This window comes from Clinocottus analis, unplaced genomic scaffold (genome assembly GCF_023055335.1).
Source record: "Clinocottus analis isolate CAN_PGR_092001 unplaced genomic scaffold, fCliAna1.0.p SCAF_2, whole genome shotgun sequence".
Classification (NCBI taxonomy): domain Eukaryota; kingdom Metazoa; phylum Chordata; class Actinopteri; order Perciformes; family Cottidae; genus Clinocottus; species Clinocottus analis.
The window spans coordinates 17,796,679-17,820,059 of NW_027175931.1; the positions used below are offsets into that span (position 1 = coordinate 17,796,679).

At 42.1% G+C, this 23,381-nt stretch overlaps 3 protein-coding genes and 1 pseudogene across 3 annotated transcripts; all 4 read left to right on the plus strand.

Moving 5' to 3' along the window:
• Positions 1 to 1,207: 1,207 nt before the first annotated feature.
• LOC137790090 (extracellular calcium-sensing receptor-like) lies at positions 1,208 to 4,469 on the plus strand. Its single transcript, XM_068584032.1, has 6 exons — positions 1,208 to 1,398; positions 1,583 to 1,880; positions 2,009 to 2,803; positions 2,941 to 3,168; positions 3,263 to 3,386; positions 3,562 to 4,469. The coding sequence occupies exons 1-6, from the start codon at positions 1,259 to 1,261 to the stop codon at positions 4,467 to 4,469; spliced, it is 2,493 nt and encodes an 830-aa protein (XP_068440133.1). The 5' UTR covers positions 1,208 to 1,258.
• Positions 4,470 to 7,691: 3,222 nt separating this feature from the next.
• On the plus strand, positions 7,692 to 11,214 carry LOC137790169 (extracellular calcium-sensing receptor-like). Its single transcript, XM_068584152.1, is given in 6 exon segments — positions 7,692 to 7,846; positions 8,031 to 8,328; positions 8,453 to 9,247; positions 9,385 to 9,612; positions 9,708 to 9,831; positions 10,289 to 11,214. Coding segments are annotated over 6 exon segments (2,511 nt in total). The 5' UTR covers positions 7,692 to 7,706.
• A 3,383-nt stretch (positions 11,215 to 14,597) lies between these two features.
• LOC137790170 (extracellular calcium-sensing receptor-like) lies at positions 14,598 to 17,782 on the plus strand (annotated as a pseudogene).
• Positions 17,783 to 19,460: 1,678 nt separating this feature from the next.
• LOC137790171 (extracellular calcium-sensing receptor-like) lies at positions 19,461 to 22,614 on the plus strand. The gene is made up of 6 exons (XM_068584154.1): positions 19,461 to 19,624; positions 19,723 to 20,011; positions 20,177 to 20,989; positions 21,070 to 21,297; positions 21,433 to 21,538; positions 21,695 to 22,614. Exons 1-6 carry the CDS (start codon positions 19,461 to 19,463, stop codon positions 22,612 to 22,614), a joined length of 2,520 nt encoding a protein of 839 aa, XP_068440255.1.
• Positions 22,615 to 23,381: the final 767 nt, after the last annotated feature.

Below are 23,381 nucleotides of genomic sequence, written 5' to 3' on the forward strand. Positions count from 1 at the left end.
GTCTCACACACACACAGACACACATACACACATACACACACACACACAAACAAACAAACAAACAAACACATACACAAACAAACAAACACATACACAAACACACACAAACAGACACACAAACACACACACACAAACACACACACACAAAGACGTTTATGTGTGTTTTATATTGTGTAGTTGTCAACACTGTGATCATTAATAAGGTCATATGATATTTCATATACGTTTGTGTGTGTTCAGGACGTTCAGTAGTTTATTTCCTTAAGTCCACAGTCCAGTCTGCCTCTAATCAGTCTGCTGGCGCTCACTTGGTCACCATGACGACGGCAGCACACAGGTGCTTCATATCAGCCAATCAGTTTAACACACAAACCAACTCAAGTGCTTTGGAGGAGAGACGGGCGTCAGAAACAAAAGCTATATATTGCGACGTCTTACGGCAGTAGTAGCCACACTTTCAAAATTTCTTGCGAAATTTTCTAGTTAAAATAACTCTGCAGTTCGGTCCCCACAAATCGACCGTACAGCAGAGTGTCCACACATGACAGTCTGTATGAACGGGCCGTGGAGTGGGCAGCGCGCTATGTTCAATACACGCATGGGACGGTCAGATAGTAACTCCCGGGACACGTTATTTTTTTTCCCAGTGTGCACCTGATTTGGACAAAAATGACACCGAAGGTTTAGGTCAAAAACGCACAGCCCGCCACCGGTATGTGGTAAATCATGTTTGGTGATAGGTCATAGCTCAGTCTGTTTTTCAGTTCTAGCCAAAGTTGTTTGATTGGATTGAGGTCAGGGCTCCAACTGGCCAATACGGCCTCATTGAAGGCCTCAGTCTGAAACCCACGGCCCACCACTGGTCTTCACTAAACTGCCCCAAGATGAAAACACTGATTCCCAACCAAGTGTTCTAGTACCATGTGGGGTATTACTGCGGTTGGTAGGCTATGTGGAACATTTGTGGAGAACCTCAGGTATTAGCTTTGATTTGCTAAGGCCCACAAGCCTTTTTTGGGAACGTCCTTCCTCCTGCCTCACAACAGACATAAAAAACATCAGTGTTCTAAAATTATTTCCCATGCATCACCAACATGTATAAATACCATTGAAAGCTTTGAATTTACATTAGGCACACACCCAGTGGTTCCCTCTCTTAGACAGTATGACATCCAAACAAAGGTGGCCAGAGCAGGGATGGGCTCTCTTACAGCTCTTATTGGTTGCATCCTTCTCTCGGACTCAGGAGCTGGTGTGCATGCAGAGAGGGGATCCTGAGAGCCCCCAACTTTATAAGGATGGGGATGTTATGTTGGGGGGGATATTCTCTTTCCACAGCAGCTGGAAAGACAGACAGGAAACCTACATTCAAAAACCACTGCCACTGCAATGCACCAGGTAAATTATACATAATGAATCTATTTTGATTTTTGACTGTCTAAGAGGAAGTCTTACTGAGTATTTTAAATGAGAATTCACTGTAGGGTGTATTAATATCATCAACCAATTGTAATTGATTAAGATTTTATTTCTATTTCAAGAATATTTAAAATTACAAAAATGTATAACTGTCTGCATCAAGTCTGAATTTCAGAGGGTTCCAGTTTGCCCAGGCTATGCTCTTTGCCATAGAGGAGATCAATAACAGCACCAATCTACTGCCTGGAATCTCTCTGGGCTACAAGATGTATGATGCATGTGGCTCCATTGCCAGAGGTGTACGGGTCGCATTATTATTGGCTAATGGTAATGAAATAGCATCGGGCCTTTCCCAGGCACCGTGTATCAGACTTCCCCAAGTGCAGGCCATTATGGGAGGATCCTCGTCTTCTCCTAGCATGGCTATAGCTACTGTCATCGGACCCTTCCACATCCCAATGGTGGGTAAGATTGTTGAGTTGTTATAATTGTGAAAACAAACATTATGGTTCGTAATATCTTCCAGCTGGTCATAGCATTATATTTAATATCTTGATCTTGGGATATCATTTCTTTTTGTTCCTTTTAGATCAGCCATTTTGCTACTTGTGCTTGTCTCAGTGATAAAACCAAGTACCCATCCTTCCTCAGAACAATACCCAGTGACTATTACCAGAGCAGAGCCCTGGCCCAGTTGGTCAAGCATTTTGGTTGGACTTGGGTTGGAGCTATTAGAACAAATGATGATTACGGCAATAATGGCATGGCCACATTCACAGAAACCGCCCAGCAGCTGGGCATCTGTCTGGAGTACTCAGTATCTTTCTTAAGGACAGATTCACCAGACAAAATACAAAACATAATTGACACTATCAAGACTTCTACTTCCAAGGTTATTGTCGCTTTCCTCTCCACCCCGGACATGATTGTGGTATTACATGAGTTGTCTCACAACAACTTGACTGGATACCAGTGGGTCGGCACTGAGGGCTGGATACTTGATTCCCAAATGGCAGCAATGGATAAGCATCACATTCTGGATGGTGCCATAGGCCTGTCCATCCCAAAAAAACATGTCAGTGGTATTAGAGAGTTCATGTTGGATGTTAAGCCGCTCAATTCATCTAGTAATGAATTGTTTACAGAGTTTTGGGAGGCATTGTTTAGCTGTAAGTTCAGGCAGTCACAGACATCATCAGGTAATCAGAGAGGGTGTACTGGACATGAAGATCTGGCTGGAGTGCAGAACAGCTTCACTGATATGTCACTGATGCCAATCTTTAACAATGTCTACAAAGGAGTGTATGCTGTGGCTCACACACTTCATAGTATTCTCAACTGTAACAAAACCTGCAACAACACAGTGCAGCTTGATTCATATAAGGTGAGTTGAACACCAGCGACAATTATTATTTTAATGCCACTATAACAAGGAAACTATGTTGTTCACATTTTGAAGTTGAGCCAATAAGCCTATAACGTGTGTCAGATAATGACCTACATGTATGCGTATCTTCTTAGATTTTACAGCTTCTGAAAAAGATTCAGTTCAAAACAAAGGAAGGAGAAGAGGTTTACTTTAATGAGGATGGAGACCCTGCAGCAAAGTATGAAATTATAAACTGGCAGCCAACAGAAAAGGGCATCGTGGACTTTGTCACAGTTGGTCTTTATGACGCATCTTTACATGCAGATAAACAGCTGAATCTGCAAAATAAGTCTTTGATTTGGGGACAAAACTCACAACAGGTATGATACAATGTTACAAAGGAGGCTCTTTGAATCAAGTGTATTTCAGCACATATAATTTCTGATACATCTTTCTCATGGTAATTCTGTTCAGGTGCCTTTATCAGTTTGCAGTAAGAAGTGTTCTCCAGGAACTCGCAAGGTTCTCCAGAAAGGAAAGCCTGTCTGCTGCTATGACTGCTTAAGATGTGCAGAGGGACAAATAAGCAACGTTACAGGTGTAGTAATATTAAACAGGTATAAAATAAAAAAAGGCATCCCTGTGAAACATTAATATGCAAATAGTCATGTTCTCGCCAATTTAGGTTTTGACATTTGACATTCTCTCTTTCTGAAAAATATACAAATATACTAAGCAAATTCAACACATGCTTTGTTTTTTTTAATTTTCAGATTCTATCACCTGTGTGCCATGCCACCCTGAGTTCTGGTCAAATGAGAGAAGAGATGCCTGTGTGAAGAAGAAGGCAGAGTTTCTATCCTACAAAGAGATTATGGGAGCACTGCTCACTGCAGCATCGTTATTTGGAACATGCATCACTAGTGTTGTGGCACTCATTTTCTTCATATACAGAGCCACTCCCATTGTCAGGGCCAACAACTCTGAGCTGAGCTTCCTGCTGCTCTTCTCCTTGACTCTGTGTTTCCTGTGCTCTCTGACGTTCATCGGCCGGCCCACTGAGTGGTCCTGCATGCTGCGACACACAGCATTCGGCATCACCTTTGTCCTCTGTATCTCTTGTGTTCTGGGGAAAACTATCGTGGTGTTAATGGCCTTCAGGGCAACACTTCCAAGTAGTAATGTGATGAAATGGTTTGGACCGGCACAGCAGAGACTCAGTGTTCTGTTTTTTACTCTTATACAAGTTATCATATGTGTCCTATGGTTAACAATTTCTCCTCCTCTTCCATTTAAGAATTTTAAAGAATTCAAGGACAAAATCATTCTAGAGTGTGCTTTGGGTTCAGAGGTAGGCTTTTGGGCTGTACTTGGATATATTGGACTTCTGGCCATGCTTTGTTTTTTTCTTGCTTTTCTGGCCCGTAAACTGCCTGATAATTTCAATGAAGCCAAATTCATTACCTTCAGCATGCTGATATTTTGTGCAGTCTGGATCACCTTCATCCCCTCATATGCTAGCTCTCCTGGGAAGTTCAGTGTTGCTGTGGAAATATTTGCTATTCTGGCCTCTAGTTTTGGCCTGCTGTTTTGTATATTTATTCCAAAATGTTATATTATCCTACTGAAACCTGAGAAGAATACGAAAAAGAATATGATGGGGAAGGTGATACCAAAATAATTCCGAAAAACATATTTGAGACTTTGACAAAAATATATAACAACATATCCATATTTCATCAGTCTATCTTATCCCTGTTGTTCTGTTTTAGCTTACCTAGTGCAACTATTTTTCTTAATTATAACAGTCCATCAATTTCTTTACACTTATCCAGGACCAGCATGGCGTGACAGCAGGCCAAGCAAGGTTGTTCAACTTGTCCTTTACCCCAGCAGCCTTTTCAACGTTAGCTAAAGCCCAACTTTAGATTCTCTCTTTCTCTCCTTCTCCCTTCAGGCTGCTGCTTGAATAAAGTTTAATTATCTTGACTTTCTCAGTTGTTTTTTTTGCTTTCACGTTCCGGCAACCCCTCACACATACTTCAAGTTTCAATAACATCCACACCTCATATTCTAATTATTTAGCGCATCTTAAATTAAGTTAAATTTGGTTAAATGATGACATTTGGTTTGTTTTGTGCAATAAAATGTATCTGCTTAAATGTTCACATTGTGTGTCTCTCTTTTGTTGTAGCCACTTGAGCTAGGTAGAAATGATTGGGGCTCATCTTTGGCTCACATCAATTGAATCGCAAAAAGTAAGAAGGCCCTAAACCCTGCAGCCTTTGCCTGTCCTCACTATGTTTCTGTTTTTCTTTTAACACTGTACTGGCACATTAAAGATACACACACACACACACACACACACATATATATATATATATATATAAGTGTGAGTGTGTGTATATATACACTGTATATACATTTACAGTCATATGTAATAATAAAATAGCCACAGCGCCGTTGTTGCTGCTGCACCTGGGGCTGCTGGTGCTTCTACCCGTGGCCTCTCTCTGCGCCAAGATGTGCACCTTAGAGAGGTTGTCGCTGGCGCAGCTGTGCTTCAATGTCATGTCTGCACTGTGCAGGGTCAGTGTCTTGGTTTTGTTGGATAGATTTGGGCAACATGCATTTTTGTTGACCCGACGGGGTTTGGCTCTCCCCTTGCTGTGCTGGCCCTCACCGGGTGCCGTGACCGACTTTAGATTGGCTTGGAAAGGATCAGGCCGAATGTGGCACACCGGCTCAGGCCGTGTGCTTTAAAGCACCTGTGCCCGTGTAACGGAGTTAATGATTCCACTTGTCATCACTGTCCTTGATCCAGCCATGGAAACTAGCATGCTGTGAGACATTCGAGCCCCGCCCCTTCTGGGCCCCTGCTTACTTGAGTGGTGCACCCCTGTGCTCTGTCCAGTCTACAACACGTTTTCTCTGTGATAGGTGGATCTGTATTAAGCTCTATTGTGCTAGCTAAATAAGTGTATATTTGTTCATATAATGTATTATTGTAGGCTGTGTTGAAAGATGACGTTTGTTTCCTTTGTTGGGACCAGAGCTATGACCACGAGGCGGGCTATGAGAAGCTGATGTATTTTTGTTGTTTTGCCAGGCCATTGCCATCGTGTCATCTCCGTGTCACGTCTCTACTGGAGAATAAACGGCTGGTGAAGCCAAAACAAGTCTAAGTGTGCTTTACGTTACTAAAAAATTACACAACGCAAAAGATAGAGTACACAACTGCTACACCCGGACCTCGCAGCTTCTCGGGTTTGCGGACTATTTGCTTGCGGTGTCTTCTCTTCCCGCCGGGTAGGGACGCAGCCCTCGGCTCCCGGCGCAACTGTCGGCTGGTGTGCGCTGCGTCGCGTCGCCAGAGCGGGGAGAGAAGACTACGCAAGCAAATATTTGACGGCCCCGGGAAGCGACGAGGTCTGGGCATGGATGCTCTGAATCACGCGGCCAGAACCGGCATGCCACCTTCGGCCCGAGCCTTTCCAAGCAGACCTAGAGCCGGTTGCGGCACCAGATGGAGCGCCAGAACAGGGTGGGGGATCGGCCCACGTAAAGGACGTCAGGGCTCTACGGTGAAGTTGGCAACCCACGCAACCCGTCTTGAAACACAAACCAAGGAGTCTAACGCACACGCGAGTCAGAGGGTCTCTGAAACCCTGTGGCACAATGAAAGTGAGGGCCATCTCGCTCACGACGTCTCCTGTTTTTTTCTCGTTATGTGGAGCGGCTCTGCGGGTTAGTCCCCTCAACCCGTAAGCTCGTGGTGAAGCCTTGTGGCGGAGCGGGTGGTGGTGGACTGTATGAATGTGCCTTGAGTGTGTTGGTCTGCCACAGTAACTCCAGGGACATGTTTTTCTCCCAGTCCGCCCGTGATGTGGACTTCATGGCACTTATTAAAGGCCTCGGTCTGAATCTCACGGCCACTGGTCTTCATAAACTGCCCCAAAGAGGAAAATACATTATTGTTAAAACACTGATTGCCAACCAAGTGTTCTAGTACCTTGTGGGTTATTACTGCAGTTGGTACGAGGAACGTTTGTAAAGAACCTCAGGTATCACCTTTGATTTGTTAAGGCCCAAATGCCTTTATGGAGAACCTCCTTCCTCCTGCCTCACCACAGAAATTAGCAAAGAGCTAACAGTAGATTCAGAAAATCAAGACCCAGGAATCCAGGGTGGCATATAAGGTTTTAACTTGAATCTGGGTTTTTGTAAAACTGTAGAAACAAAACATGAAATTAGCTTATACAGAAGAATACCAAGCTCTGAATAAACACACAGCCAATATGCTGCAAAAGGCAAGTATTCATTAACACAAGACTCCCTGGACTAGTTAGAGTATAAGCTTATTTTAACGTTGTCTATGTCTCAATGCAGAATGCACATGTCAATACAAAAATGCTAATCATGATAAGCGTCACGATTAGCATCTCGGATAGCATCTAAACAACACAATTGAAACAGTAAACAGACAGAATATATCGGAAAAGATATTTACATGCACATATAAAACGTACTTACAGACTTAGGTCTTTAAAGGCTAACAGACAATAAATATAACAAACAGCTGCAGCATGTCTTCTTATCTGAATCAGAACAAACTATGGCAAGAGAGAAGGGATAAACAAAAATGCAATTACACTCTGCACCACTTGGCGTTTCAAATGCAACACAAGAAACTGTGGGGACGTAACAATCAGTGTTCTATTATTATTTCCCATGCATCATCAACATGTATAAATACCCTTGGAAGCTTTGAATTAACATTAAGGCACACATGATGCCACCCAGTGGTTTCACTCTCTTAGACAGTATGACATCCACACAGAGATGGCCAGAGCAGGGATGGGCTCTCTTACAGCTCTTATTGGTTGCATCCTTCTCTCGGACTCAGGAGCTGGTGTGCATGCAGAGAGGGGATCCTGAGAGCCCCCAGCTTTATAAGGATGGGGATGTTATGTTAGGGGGGATATTCTCTTTCCACAGCAGCTGGAAAGACAGACAGGAAACCTACATTCAAAAACCACTGCCACTACAATGCACCAGGTAAATTATACACCAATCTATTTAGATTTCAGACTGTCTAAGAGGAAGTCTTACTGGGTTTTATAAATGAGACTTCACTGTAGTATTAATGTATTAATACCATCAACTAATTGTAATTAATTATGATTTTATTTCTATTTCAAGGATATTTAAAATTACAAAAATGTATAACTGTCTGCATCAGTCTGAATTTCAGAGGGTTCCAGTTTGCCCAGGCTATGCTCTTTGCCATAGAGGAGATCAATAACAGCACCAATCTACTGCCTGGAATCTCTCTGGGCTACAAGATGTACGATGCATGTGGCTCCATTGCCAGAGGTGTACGGGTCGCATTATTATTGGCTAATGGTAATGAAGTAGCATCGGGCCCTTCCCAAGCACCGTGTATCAGACTTTCCCAAGTGCAGGCCATTATGGGAGAATCCTCGTCTTCTCCTAGCATGGCTATAGCTACTGTCATCGGACCCTTCCACATCTCAATGGTGGGTGAGATTGTTGAATTGTTATATTGTAAAAACAATATTATTATTCCTAATATCTTCCAGCTGGTCATAGCATTATATTTAATATCTTGATCTTGGGATATCATTTCTTTTTTTCTTTTAGATCAGCCATTTTGCTACTTGTGCTTGTCTCAGTGACAAAACCAAGTACCCATCCTTCCTCAGAACAATACCCAGTGACTATTACCAGAGCAGAGCCCTGGCCCAGTTGGTCAAGCATTTTGGTTGGACTTGGATTGGAGCTATTAGAACAAATGATGATTACGGCAATAATGGCATGGCCACATTCACAGAAACCGCCAAGCAGCTGGGCATCTGTCTGGAGTACTCAGTATCTTTCTTCAGAACAGATCCACCAGACAAAATACAAAACATAATTGACACTATAAAGACTTCTACTTCCAAGGTTATTGTCGCTTTCCTCTCCACCCTGGACATGACTGTGGTTTTACATGAGTTGTCTCACAACAACTTGACTGGATACCAGTGGGTAGGCAGTGAGGGCTGGATATTTAATTTCCAAATTGCAGCAATGGATAAGCATCACATTCTGGATGGTGCCATAGGCCTGTCCATCCCAAAAGCACATGTTAGTGGCATGAGAGAGTTCATGTTGGATGTTAAACCGCTCAATTCATCTAGTAATGAATTGTTTACAGAGTTTTGGGAGGCATTGTTTAGCTGTAAGTTCAGGCAGTCACAGACATCATCAGGTAATCAGAGAGGGTGTACTGGATATGAAGATCTGGCTGGAGTGCAGAACAGCTTCACTGATATGTCACTGATGCCAATCTTTAACAATGTCTACAAAGGAGTGTATGCTGTGGCTCACACACTTCATAGTATTCTCAACTGTAACAAAACCTCCAACAACACAGTGCAGCTTGATTCATATAAGGTGAGTTGAACACCAGCGACAATTATAATTTTAATGCCACTATAACAAGGAAACTATGTTGTTCACATTTTGAAGTTGAGCCAATAAGCCTATAACGTGTGTCAGATAATGACCTACATGTATGCATATCTTCTTAGATTTTACAGCTTCTGAAAAAGATTCAGTTCAAAACAAAGGAAGAAGAAGAGGTTTACTTTAATGAGGATGGAGACCCTGCAGCAAAGTATGAAATTATAAACTGGCAGCCAACAGAAAAGGGCATCGTGGACTTTGTCACAGTTGGTCTTCATGACGCATCTTTACATGCAGATAAACAGCTGAATCTGCAAAATAAGTCTTTGATTTGGGCACAAAACTCACAACAGGTATAATACAATGTTACAAAGGTGTCTGTTTGAATAAAGTAATTTTATTTTAAAATTCCTCATACATCTTTCTCATGGTTGTTCTGTTCATGCAGGTGCCTTTATCACTTTGCAGTAAGAAGTGTTCTCCAGGAACTCGCAAGGTCCTCCAGAAAGGAAAGCCTGTCTGCTGCTATGACTGCTTAAGATGTGCAGAGGGACAAATAAGCAACATTACAGGTGTAGTAATATTAAACTAGAAATAAAAAAGGCATCCTCCTTGCGGTACCTGAATATTCAAATAGTTCTGCCAACTTAGGTTTTGACATTTGACATTCTCTCTTTCTGAAACTGCAATGAATGCATTCAGAGTGGATGAAATTGTTTGAGCAGGATCATTGAAAATGTATATTTGAAAATATTTATCATGCTTAGTTATTGAGAAATAAAACAACATAAACCAAAAATAACAGATAATACTTAAAATGTAATAGTATAATATATAATCTATCTTGTCCAGATACAATGCAGACCATACATACTGATACGATGTAAGCATCACAATAATATACATTTGTTATCTTGTATTTATGGCGTGTCTGCCTTGTATCCGTAGAAAAGATGCAAATTAGAGAAATATTAAAAGGCAAATATACTAAGCAGATTTGACACATGCTTTGTTTTTTTTAATTTTCAGATTCTATCACCTGTGTGCCATGCCACCCTGAGTTCTGGTCAAATGAGAGAAGAGATGCCTGTGTGAAGAAGAAGGCAGAGTTTCTATCCTACAAAGAGATTATGGGAGCACTGCTCACTGCAGCATCGTTATTTGGAACATGCATCACTAGTGTTGTGGCACTCATTTTCTTCATATACAGAGCCACTCCCATTGTCAGGGCCAACAACTCTGAGCTGAGCTTCCTGCTGCTCTTCTCCTTGACTCTGTGTTTCCTGTGCTCTCTGACCTTCATCGGCCGGCCCACTGAGTGGTCCTGCATGCTGCGACACACTGTATTCGGCATCACCTTTGTCCTCTGTATTTCTTGTGTTCTGGGGAAAACTATCGTGGTGTTAATGGCCTTCAGGGCAACGCTTCCAGGTAGTGATGTGATGAAATGGTTTGGACCGGCACAGCAGAGACTAAGTGTTCTGTTTTTTACTCTCATACAAGTTATCATATGTGTCCTATGGTTAACAATTTCTCCTCCTTTTCCAATGAAGAATTTTAAAGAATTTAAGGACAAAATCATTCTAGAGTGTGCTTTGGGTTCAGAGGTAGGCTTTTGGGCTGTACTTAGCTATATTGGACTTCTGGCCATGCTTTGTTTTTTTCTTGCTTTTCTGGCCCGTAAACTGCCTGATAATTTCAATGAAGCCAAATTCATTACCTTCAGCATGCTGATATTTTGTGCAGTCTGGATCACCTTTATCCCCTCATATGCTAGCTCTCCTGGGAAGTTCAGTGTTGCTGTGGAAATATTTGCTATTCTGGCCTCTAGTTTTGGCCTGCTGTTTTGTATATTTATTCCAAAATGTTATATTATCCTACTGAAACCTGAGAAGAATACAAAAAAGAATATGATGGGGAAGGGGTAACAAAATAATTCCGAAAAACATATTTGAGACTTTAACAAAAATATATAACAATATATCCATATTTTACCAGTCTATCTTACTCCCGTTGTTCTGTTTTAACTTACCTACTGCAATTATTTTTCTTAATTTTAACAGCCCATCCATTTTCTTACACTTATCCAGGACCAGCATGGCGTGACAGCAGGCCAAGCAAGGTTGTTCAACTTGTCCTTTACCCCAGCAGCCCTTTCAACGTTAGCTAAAGCCCAACTTTAGCTTCTCTCTTTCTCTCCTTCTCCCTTCAGGCTGCTGCTTGAATAAAGTTTAATTATCTTGACTTTTTTGCTTTCACGTTCTGTCAACCCCTCACACATACTTCAAGTTTCAATAAAATCCACACCTCATATTTTAATTATTTAGCACATCTTAAATTAAGTTAAATTTGGTTCAATTGTGACATTTGGTTTGTTTTGTGCAATAAAATGTATCTGCTTAAATGTTCACATTGTGTGTCTCTCTTTTGTTGTGGCCACTTGAGCTAGGTAGAAATGATTGGGGCTCATCTTTGGCTCACATCAATTGAATCGCAAAAAGTAAGAAGGCCCTAAACCCTGCAGCCTTTGCCTGTCCTCACTATGTTTCTGTTTTTCTTGTAACACTGTACTGGCACATTAAAGATGATACACACACACACACACACACACACACATATATATATATATATATATATATACATATACATATATATAAGTGTGAGTGTGTGTATATATACACTGTATATACATTTACAGTCATATGTAAAAATAAAATAGCCACAGCGCTGTTGTTGCTGCTGCACCTGGGGCTGCTGGTGCTTCTACCCGTGGCCTCTCTCTGTGCCAAGATGTGCACCTTAGAGAGGTTGTCGCTGGTGCAGCTGTGCTTCAATGTCATGTCTGCACTGTGCAGGGTCAGTGTCTTGGTTTTGTTTGATAGATTTGGGCAACATGCATTTTTGTTGACCCGGCGGGGTTTGACTCTCCCCTTGCTGTGCTGGCCCTCACCGGGTGCCGTGACCGACTTTAGATTGGCTTGGAAAGGATCAGGCCGAATGTGACACACCGGCTCAGGCCGTGTGCTTTAAAGCACCTGTGCCCGTGTAACGGAGTTAATGATTCCACTTGTCATCACTGTCCTTTACTACAATGTGTTGTCAGTCAGCCACAGAAACTAGCATGCTGTGAGACATTCGAGCCCGGCCCCTTCTGGGCCCCTGCTTACTTGAGTGGTGCACCCCTGTGCTCTGTCCAGTCTACAACACGTTTTCTCTGTGGTAGGTGGATATGTATTGAGCTCTATTGTGCTAGCTAAATAAGTGTATATTTGTTCATATAATGTATTATTGTAGGCTGTGTTGAAAGATGATGTTTGTTTCCTTTGTTAGGACCAGAGCTATGACCACGAGGCGGGCTATGAGAAGCTGATGTATTTTTGTTGTTTTGCCAGGTATGTTAAGTTGAAATGTCCGTGTGTTCCCCAGTCTACGACACGTTTTCTCTGTGTACCACAGCTATGACCATGAGGCGGGATATGAGAAGCTGATGTGTTTTTGTTGTTTTGCCAGGCCATTGCCATCGTGTCATATCCGTGTCACGTCTCTACTGGAGAATAAACGGCTGGTGAAGCCAATACAACTCTAAGTGTGCTTTACGTTACTAAAAAATTACACAACGCAAAAGATAGAGTACACAACTGCTACACCCGGATCTCGCCGCTTCTCGGGTTTGTGGACTATTTGCTTCCAGTGTCTTCTCTCCCCGCCGAGGAGGGACGCAGCCCTCTGCTCCCGGCACAACTGTCGGCTGGTGCGCGCTGCGTCGTGTCGCCAGAGCGGGGAGAGAAGACTACGCAAGCAAATATTCCACGGCCCCGGGAAGCGACGAGGTCTGGGCACGGACGCTCTGAATCACGCGGCCAGAACCGGCATGCCACCTTCGGCCCAAGCTGACCTAGAGCCGGTTGCGGCACCAGGCGGAGCGCCAGAACAGGGTGGGCGATCGGCCCACGTAAAGGACGTCAGGGCTCTACGGTGAAGTTGGCAACCCACCCAACCCATCTTGAAACACAAACCAAGGAGTCTAACGCACACGCGAGTCAGAGGGTCTCTGAAACCCTGTGGCACAATGAAAGTGAGAGCCATCTCGCTCATGACGTCTCCTCTTTTTTTCTCGTTATGTGGAGCGGCCCTGCGGGTTAGTCCCCTTGACCCATGAGCTCGTGGTGAAGCCCCGTGGTGAAGCCCCGTGGCGGAGCGGGTGGTGGTGGACTGTATGAACGTGCCTTGAGTGTGTTGGTCTGCGACAGTAACTCCAGGGACATGTTTTTCTCCAAGTCTGCCCGTGATGTAGACTTCATGACACTTATTAAAGGCCTCGGTCTGAATCTCACGGCCACTGGTCTTCATAAACTGCCCCAAAGAGGAAAATACATTATTGTTGAAACACTGATTCCCAACCAAGTGTTCTAGTACCTTGTGGGTTATTACTGCAGTTGGTACGAGGAACGTTTGTAAAGAACCTCAGGTATCACCTCTGATTTGTTAAGGCCCACATGCCTAAATGAGGAACCTCCTTCCTCCTGCCCCACCACAGAAATTAGCAAAGAGCTAACAGTAGATTCAGAAAATCAAGACCCAGGAATCCAGGGTGGCATATAAGGTTTTAACTTGAATCTTGGTTTTTGTATAACTGTAGAAACAAAACATGTAATTAGCTTATACAGAAGAATACCAAGCTCTGAATAAACACACAGCAAATATGCTGCAAAAGGCAAGTATTCATTAACACAAGACTCCCTGGACTAATTAAGAGTATAAGCATATTTTAACGTTGTCTACGTCTCAATGCAGAATGCACGTTAATACAAAAATGCTAATCGTGATTAGCATCACAATTAGCATCTCGGATAGCATCTAAACAACATAATTGAAACGGTAAACAGACAGAGAATATATCGGAAAAGATATTTACATGCACATATAAAACGTACTTACAGACTTAGGTCTTTAAAGGCTAACAGACAATAAATATAACAAACAGCTGCAGCATGTCTTCTTATCTGAATCAGAACAAACTATGGCAAGAGAGAAGGGATAAAAAAAAAGATGCAATTACACTGCACCACTTGGCGTCTCAAATGCAACACAAGAAACTGTGGGGACGTAACAATCAGTGTTCTATTATTATTTCCCATGCATCATCAACATGTATAAATACCATTGAACGCTTTGAATTAACAATAAGGCACACATGATGCCACCCTGTGGTTTCACTCTCTTAGACAGTATGACATCCACACAGAGATGGCCAGAGCAGGGATGGGCTCTCTTACAGCTCTTATTGGTTGCATCCTTCTCTCGGACTCAGGAGCTGGTGTGCATGCAGAGAGGGGATCCTGAGAGCCCCCAGCTTTATAAGGATGGGGATGTTATGTTAGGGGGGATATTCTCTTTCCACAGCAGCTGGAAAGACAGACAGGAAACCTACATTCAAAAACCACTGCCACTACAATGCACCAGGTAAATTATAAACCAATCTATTTAGATTTCAGACTGTCTAAGAGGAAGTCTTACTGGGTTTTATAAATGAGACTTCACTGTAGTATTAATGTATTAATACCATCAACTAATTGTAATTAATTATGATTTTATTTCTATTTCAAGGATATTTAAAATTACAAAAATGTATAACTGTCTGCATCAGTCTGAATTTCAGAGGGTTCCAGTTTGCCCAGGCTATGCTCTTTGCCATAGAGGAGATCAATAACAGCACCAATCTACTGCCTGGAATCTCTCTGGGCTACAAGATGTATGATGCATGTGGCTCCATTGCCAGAGGTGTACGGGTCGCATTATTATTGGCTAATGGTAATGAAGTAGCATCGGGCCCTTCCCAAGCACCGTGTATCAGACTTTCCCAAGTGCAGGCCATTATGGGAGAATCCTCGTCTTCTCCTAGCATGGCTACAGCTACTGTCATCGGACCCTTCCACATCCCAATGGTGGGTAAGATTGTTGAGTTGTTATAATTGTGAAAACAATATTATGATTTGTAATATCTTCCAGCTGGTCATAGCATTATATTTAATATCTTGATCTTGGGATATCATTTCTTTTTGTTCCTTTTAGATCAGCCATTTTGCTACTTGTGCGTGTCTCAGTGATAAAACCAAGTACCCATCCTTCCTCAGAACAATACCCAGTGACTATTACCAGAGCAGAGCCCTGGCCCAGTTGGTCAAGCATTTTGGTTGGACTTGGATTGGAGCTATTAGAACAAATGATGATTACGGCAATAATGGCATGGCCACATTCACAGAAACCGCCCAGCAGCTCGGCATCTGTCTGGAGTACTCAGTATCTTTCTTCAGAACAGATCCACCAGACAAAATACAAAACATAATTGACACTATCAAGACTTCTACTTCCAAGGTTATTGTCGCTTTCCTTTCCTACATGGATATGGATGTGGTATTACATGAGTTGTCTCACAACAACTTGACTGGATACCAGTGGGTCGGCACTGAGGGCTGGATACTTGATTCCCAAACAGCAGCAATGGATAAGCATCACATTCTGGATGGTGCCATAGGCCTGTCCATCCCAAAAGCACATGTTAGTGGCATTAGAGAGTTCATGTTGGATGTTAAGCCGCTCAATTCATCTAGTAATGAATTGTTTACAGAGTTTTGGGAGGCATTGTTTAGCTGTAAGTTCAGGCAGTCACAGACCTCATCAGGTAATCAGAGAGGGTGTACTGGACATGAAGATCTGGCTGGAGTGCAGAACAGCTTTACTGATATGTCGCTGATGCCAATCTTTAACAATGTCTACAAAGGAGTGTATGCTGTGGCTCACACACTTCATAGTATTCTCAACTGTAACAAAACCTGCAACAACACAGTGCAGCTTGATTCATATAAGGTGAGTTGAACACCAGCGACAATTATAATTTTAATGCCACTATAACAAGGAAACTATGTTGTTCACATTTTGAAGTTGAGCCAATAAGCCTATAACGTGTGTCAGATAATGACCTACATGTATGCGTATCTTCTTAGATTTTACAGCTTCTGAAAAAGATTCAGTTCAAAACAAAGGAAGGAGAAGAGGTTTACTTTAATGAGGATGGAGACCCTGCAGCAAAGTATGAAATTATAAACTGGCAGCCAACAGAAAAGGGCATCGTGGACTTTGTCACAGTTGGTCTCCATGACGCATCTTTACATGCAGACAAACAGCTGAATCTGCAAAATAAGTCTTTGATTTGGGCACAAAACTCACAACAGGTATGATACAATGTTACAAAGGAGGCTCTTTGAATCAAGTGTATTTCAGCACATATAATTTCTGATACATCTTTCTCATGGTAATTCTGTTCAGGTGCCTTTATCAGTTTGCAGTAAGAAGTGTTCTCCAGGAACTCGCAAGGTTCTCCAGAAAGGAAAGCCTGTCTGCTGCTATGACTGCTTAAGATGTCCAGAGGGACAAATAAGCAACGTTACAGGTGTAGTAATATTAAACAGGTATAAAATAAAAAAAGGCATCCTTGTGAAACATTAATATGCAAATAGTCATGTTCTCGCCAACTTAGGTTTTGACATTTGACATTCTCTCTTTCTGAAAAATATACAAATATACTAAGCAAATTCAACACATGCTTTGTTTTTTTTATTTTCAGATTCGATCACCTGTGTGCAATGCCACCCTGAGTTCTGGTCAAATGAGAGAAGAGATGCCTGTGTGAAGAAGAAGGCAGAGTTTCTATCCTACAAAGAGATTATGGGAGCACTGCTCACTGCAGCATCGTTATTTGGAACATGCATCACTAGTTTTGTGGCACTCATTTTCTTCGTATACAGAAAAACTCCCATTGTCAGGGCCAACAACTCTGAGCTGAGCTTCCTGCTGCTCTTCTCCTTGACTCTGTGTTTCCTGTGTTCTCTGACCTTCATCGGCCGGCCCACTGAGTGGTCCTGCATGCTGCGACACACTGTATTCGGCATCACCTTTGTCCTCTGTATTTCTTGTGTTCTGGGGAAAACTATCGTGGTGTTAATGGCCTTCAGGGCAACACTTCCAAGTAGTAATGTGATGAAATGGTTTGGACCAGCACAGCAGAGACTAAGTGTTCTGTGTTTCACTCTCATACAAGTTATCATATGTGTCCTATGGTTAACAATTTCTCCTCCTTTTCCATTTAAGAATTTTAAAGAATTCAAGGACAAAATCATTCTAGAGTGTGCTTTGGGTTCAGAGGTAGGCTTTTGGGCTGTACTTGGATATATTGGACTTCTGGCCATGCTTTGTTTTTTTCTTGCTTTTCTGGCCCGTAAACTGCCTGATAATTTCAATGAAGCCAAATTCATTACCTTCAGCATGCTGATATTTTGTGCAGTATGGATCACTTTTATCCCAGCATACATCAGCTCTCCTGGGAAGTTCAGTGTTGCTGTGGAAATATTTGCTATTCTGGCCTCTAGTTTTGGCCTGCTGTTTTGTATATTTATTCCAAAATGTTATATTATCCTCCTGAAACCTGAGAAGAATACAAAAAAGAATATGATGGGGAAGGGGTAACAAAATAATTCTGAAAACTGAAAAACATTTTATGCCTGCTATATTTGAGAGCAAAAACATTTAAAAGGATATTTATATTTCAACAGTTTAACCTATCCCTGATGCTCTGTTCACCTACTACAACTATTTAATTTCAAGAGTCCATTTCCTTATGGTGTGTTCACATCGAAAGAGTTGCGAAATAGTCACGCAAGTAAATTACATGTAAAGTCAATGCAAATGTTTTGCTTGGCGGCGGAAATGATGCTTTTTCGCCTTTTTGCCGGAGTTGAAATATTTCAACTTTGGTGAAAAATTCGCCCGACGCTGAGTTGCGAAAGCCAATCAGCGTTGAGAAGCTCCGCCCTTCGCCATTGCCGTCCTGCCATAGCTGAATTCAACTAGCTGTCGGTCCGCCCGAAGGAGTGCTGAAAGCGGCTTCATCCAGACAGTCGTCCTGGAGGAGTGAGAGCAAGTCCGAATAATATTTTGGTGTTTGATCTTCCCACGTCTGTGGTATTTCCACAACAAGTATAACGGAGAAAGAGTTCATTTTTCATGGTCGATAGCGGAAATTTAATTGTTTTACAGTAACGTTCCCGGTCAGTTTAGGTTAGCTAGTAAGGCTATGTGCTGGTAACTAGGGGTAACGTGGCTCAAGCCACACCCCCTTTCTTCCACAACTGGTTGCGAAAAAGCTAATGAACCGCATAAAGTGTAGAGCGAGTAAAATCAGACGAAAAAACGTTGTGAATATTCGCAACTATTTTGGTGTGAACACAGCATTACACTTACCGAGGACCGGGTTGTGGTGGCAGAAGGCCAAGCAAGATTGTTCAACTTGTCCTTTACCCCAGCAGCCTTAGCTAAAGCCCAGTTGCAGCTTCTCTCTTTCTCTCCTCCCTTCAGGCACAAGCTCTGATATAGTTACGTTATGTTAACTTTGTTAGTTTATTTTTGCTTTTACCTTCTGTCAAACCCTCACACCAGGTGCGGCCAGTGGGTTTGAGACCTCGGCCCTTCACCGGGAGGAAAAAGTCCCTCAATACATGGCGTGTTCATAAAGTTCATATCCACCACCCGCTCCGCTACACCATGAGTATACAGGGCCGCTCCTCATGACGAGAAAAAAAAAAAAGAAACGTCTTTAGCGAGGTGCCCTCACTTTTATTAACAGGGTTTCAGATCCCTCTGACATTTGGTTTGTTTCGTGCAATAAATTGTATCCGTTTAAATGTTCACATTATGTCTCACTTTTGTTGTGACCAGTTGAGCTAAGTAGAATCAAAGAGTTCCTGATTTGATATTTCTCCATTTCGCAGTAAGGTGCTTTAAGTAGTGTAGGGTGATTGTGTCTTTTAGTGTTTTTCTTGTAGTGTGGTGGGAAGCGGTTAATAGTCCTAGCGGTTTCTGGACTGTTATATCTCAGGGGATAATCTACAAAATTGTCCTATTTATCAATATATAATAAAATATGTATATAAAAAACATTCAATACAGTTCCAAAAAGCATGGAATACAATCCACATTTTCAAAGACAAAACATGTTTGATTTCCTGTGGTCTCCTGAGGCACGGGAAGAGAGCTTCCCTCTTGTTGAGGTGTATAAAGGCATGTCATAAGCAATACAGCAGATTGGCCTGGCCTGAAGAGCAGAGCCATGTTGAGGTTGCTCCTCTTGGTTGTGGTGATGGGAAAGATGGGAAAAGGAGACTCTGTGTGCCGACTGCAAGGCTCAGCACAACCGCCTGAACTGACCCAAGATGGCGACCTTGTAATTGGAGGCATATTTTCTTTTCGCACAATGCAGGATTATGTAATTAACACATTTCAGACATTTCCTGAAGCAAGGAAATGCAACAAGTATGTATTATTTGGTCAATTGTAAATTGTGTATCTGTAATTTGTATTGCATGTGAGTCAAATATATATATAATTATTTCTATCTTTTATCAACCCAGCTTCAATTTTAGAGAATTTAAATTTGCTCAAGCAGTCATATTTGCTATTAATGAGATCAACAAAAACACTGATTTGCTTCCTAATCTCAAACTGGGCTACAAGATATATGATAACTGTGGAACTTTGGACATTCTGAGAGCTGCACTCGCCCTGGTGAGCGGACTAAAGGGAGAAGTCAGTGACGACAACTGCAATAAATCTGAGACAGTGCATGCCATCTTGGGACATTCAGGATCTAGACCAACTATTGCATTTGCACAAGTGGTTGGAAGGTTCCATATACCTGTGGTAAGTCATAGTGAAATGGTCACTGCAGTTAATGCAAACTATTGTTTACTTTGAGTTAAGTGTGTGGTTAGAAATATCTATATTATGAAGCCACTGTATATTGTTATTGTGCAATAATCTTAAATAGTTGCTCAACCAGTAACATGTTTTTATCATTAACTGCAGATCAGTCATTTTGCCACCTGTGCTTGTTTGAGCAACAGGAAAGACTACCCCACTTTTTTCAGAACTATTCCCAGTGACTATTACCAGAGCAGAGCACTGGCAAAGCTGGTCAAGCACTTTGGTTGGACCTGGATTGGGGCTGTCGCTGTGGAAAACGAATATGGCCTTAATGGCATCGCTGCATTTATCCAAGCTGCACAAGAATATGGAGTGTGCATTGAGTATTCTGAAGTATTTTCATCATCACATCCTCCTGAGAGCCTGCAGAGAATAATAGAGATCATAAAACATGCCACTTCCAAAGTGATTATGGCTTTTATGTCTCACAGAGAAATTAAGTTGCTGGCAAAAGAGTTGTCCAGACAGAACATCACAGGACTGCAGTGGGTTGGCAGTGACGCCTGGATCACAGACGACTCTCTGACCGACAGCGAGGGCCACAGCCTCCTGGTGGGCTCACTCGGCTTCACCGTCAGCAAAGCTAAGATCCCGGGGCTGGAGGAGCACCTGAGGCAGCTCCACCCGTCACAGTTTCCTGACAGTCGGTTTGTCAGAGAGTTCTGGGAAGACGCGTTTGACTGCGCTCTGAATACCACTGCAAACCCTCAGAGAAAGCCATGCAGCGGCTTTGAGAGCCTGCAGACAGTCAAGTCGTATTTTACAGATGTTTCTGAGCTGAGATTTACTAATAATGTGTACAAGTCAGTTTACGCAGTGGCTCATGCTCTTGACAACCTGATTAAATGTGAGGAAGGTAAAGGGCCTTTTGGAAATGGGATCTGTGCTGATACCAATCACATTCAACACTGGCAGGTAAGGAACCATCAGTCAAGTGTGAAAGAATGATAACGGCAGGAATTTGTAGTTTAATCGACCCATTATGTATTTATTAGGTCTTGCAATATCTCAACACTGTGAATTTCACCACTAAGGAAGGAGAAAGAGTTTATTTTGACGGTAATGGAGATTCACCTGCAAGATATGAACTTGTAAACTTACAAATGACAAACAAAGGAACCATGGAAGGAGTAGCAGTTGGCATTTATGATGCATCTCTTCCAGAGATTCACCAGTTTAATTTGAATGAATTCCAAGTTGTCTGGGGTAATGGGCTGAACAAGGTAAATTAGAAACTGAGGTCTGGACATCTTAACTGTTCAATGACAATTGTACAAACCTTGATGTAGATGTAGAGATTTCTTTTCTGTGCATCTTTTTTCTTTTCTTTTTTTTACAAATTGTGTTCATGTATGTAGGAGGTTCCTGTCTCAGTCTGCAGTGAGAGCTGTCTCCCAGGAACTCATAAGGTCCTCCAGAGAGGCAAGCCAATCTGCTGTTATAATTGCATACCCTGTCCAGCAGGTGAAATCAGTAATTCAACAGGTAAAGAAACAATTGAATCTACTCTTCCGGGTGCAATAAAATATATACACACATAATAACATGAAGAGAAAAAAAAAAGAAAATCTGGAAATGCAGTGTTGACCTCTGAAACTATCTTTATTTTCTATCTTGCAGACTCAATACACTGTAAGAGATGCCCATCAGAGTACTGGTCCAACAAGAAGAGAGATACTTGTGTCAACAAAGCATTAGAATTTTTGGCATATGATGAAATCCTTGGAACTTTGCTTGCCTCATTTGCTCTGCTGGGAGTGTGTCTAACCATGATAACACTGCTACTCTTCTACGGCCACAAAGAAACCCCTATAGTACGAGCCAACAACTCTGAGCTGAGCTTCCTGCTGCTCTTCTCCTTGACTCTGTGCTTCCTGTGCTCTCTGACCTTCATCGGCCGGCCCACTGAGTGGTCCTGCATGCTGCGACACACAGCGTTCGGCATCACCTTTGTCCTCTGTATCTCTTGTGTTCTGGGGAAAACTATCGTGGTGTTAATGGCCTTCAGGGCAACACTTCCAGGTAGTAATGTGATGAAATGGTTTGGACCGGCACAGCAGAGACTCAGTGTTCTGTGTTTCACTCTCATACAAGTTGTAATTTGCACTTTATGGCTTACAATCAACCCTCCATTTCCATCCAATAATATGTTGCTCTATAAGGACAGAATCATCATAGAGTGTAATTTTGGCTCAGCTATTGGGTTCTGGGCGGTGTTAGGATATATAGGACTTCTAGCTATTTTATGTTTTGTACTTGCTTTTTTGGCACGTAAACTGCCTGATAACTTTAATGAAGCCAAACTGATCACCTTCAGCATGCTGATATTTTGTGCCGTCTGGATCACCTTCATCCCCTCATATGCCAGCTCTCCTGGGAAGTTCAGTGTTGCTGTGGAAATATTTGCTATTCTGGCTTCAAGTTTTGGCCTGCTGTTTTGCATTTTTCTGCCAAAATGTTACATAATCTTGTTCAGGCCTGAGCAGAACACGAAGAGACACATAATGGGAAAGACGCCTAATCATGACATAAGTTATTAACCAAACCGCCTAAAATATATGTTTTGATCTTTTGTGCTCCGCGACAGGGACAGATACAATAGACTCGTACAGCTCTGCTGTCAAAAGGTCCGATACAGGAGAAGATTCCTGCACACTGCTATTAGACTTTATAATAAATCACCTCTGGCCAGATTCTCCGTCAATTGAATCCTCAACATCAATAACCCTAGCACCGCTTTCACTGTATAAACTATATTTATTTACTCATTTTCTATATTTTTTTCTCTCATTTAATTTGCTTAAATGTCTCATAACTGTTTGTTGCTGCCAAAAACCAAAGTACTACTTAGGGATGAATGAATAATATATCCACCCATCCATCCTTTATAATCCAAATATAATCTGTGAGGCAAAGACGGGTGCCAAAGTACTTTTGCTTTACTGGTACGATTCCTTAACTGGGCAATATGGTCTCAGCGTCATTTGGGATTAGCAGTGGTGACAGACGAGGCTTGCTTGGATAATCTAACCATGCAGTTGAAAGGCTGCAGTACTGGCTGCATGATTGTTAATAGTCTTCAGAACCATATGTTACGTATCCAGATGATCATCCAGCTCTAGAAATGTTCTTTACTAAATGTCGGTGTATGGTGTGGACATGATATTAAATGCTATGCCAATAAGAGTGACAATAAGTTGTGGAGTAATAACATTGTTTCTGTAATGTAAAAAAATATATGCATTTGTGATAATGTTTGGTATCACTTTACAACTGTCCTTCCTCTCAGCTTGGTTTTTAGCTTTGC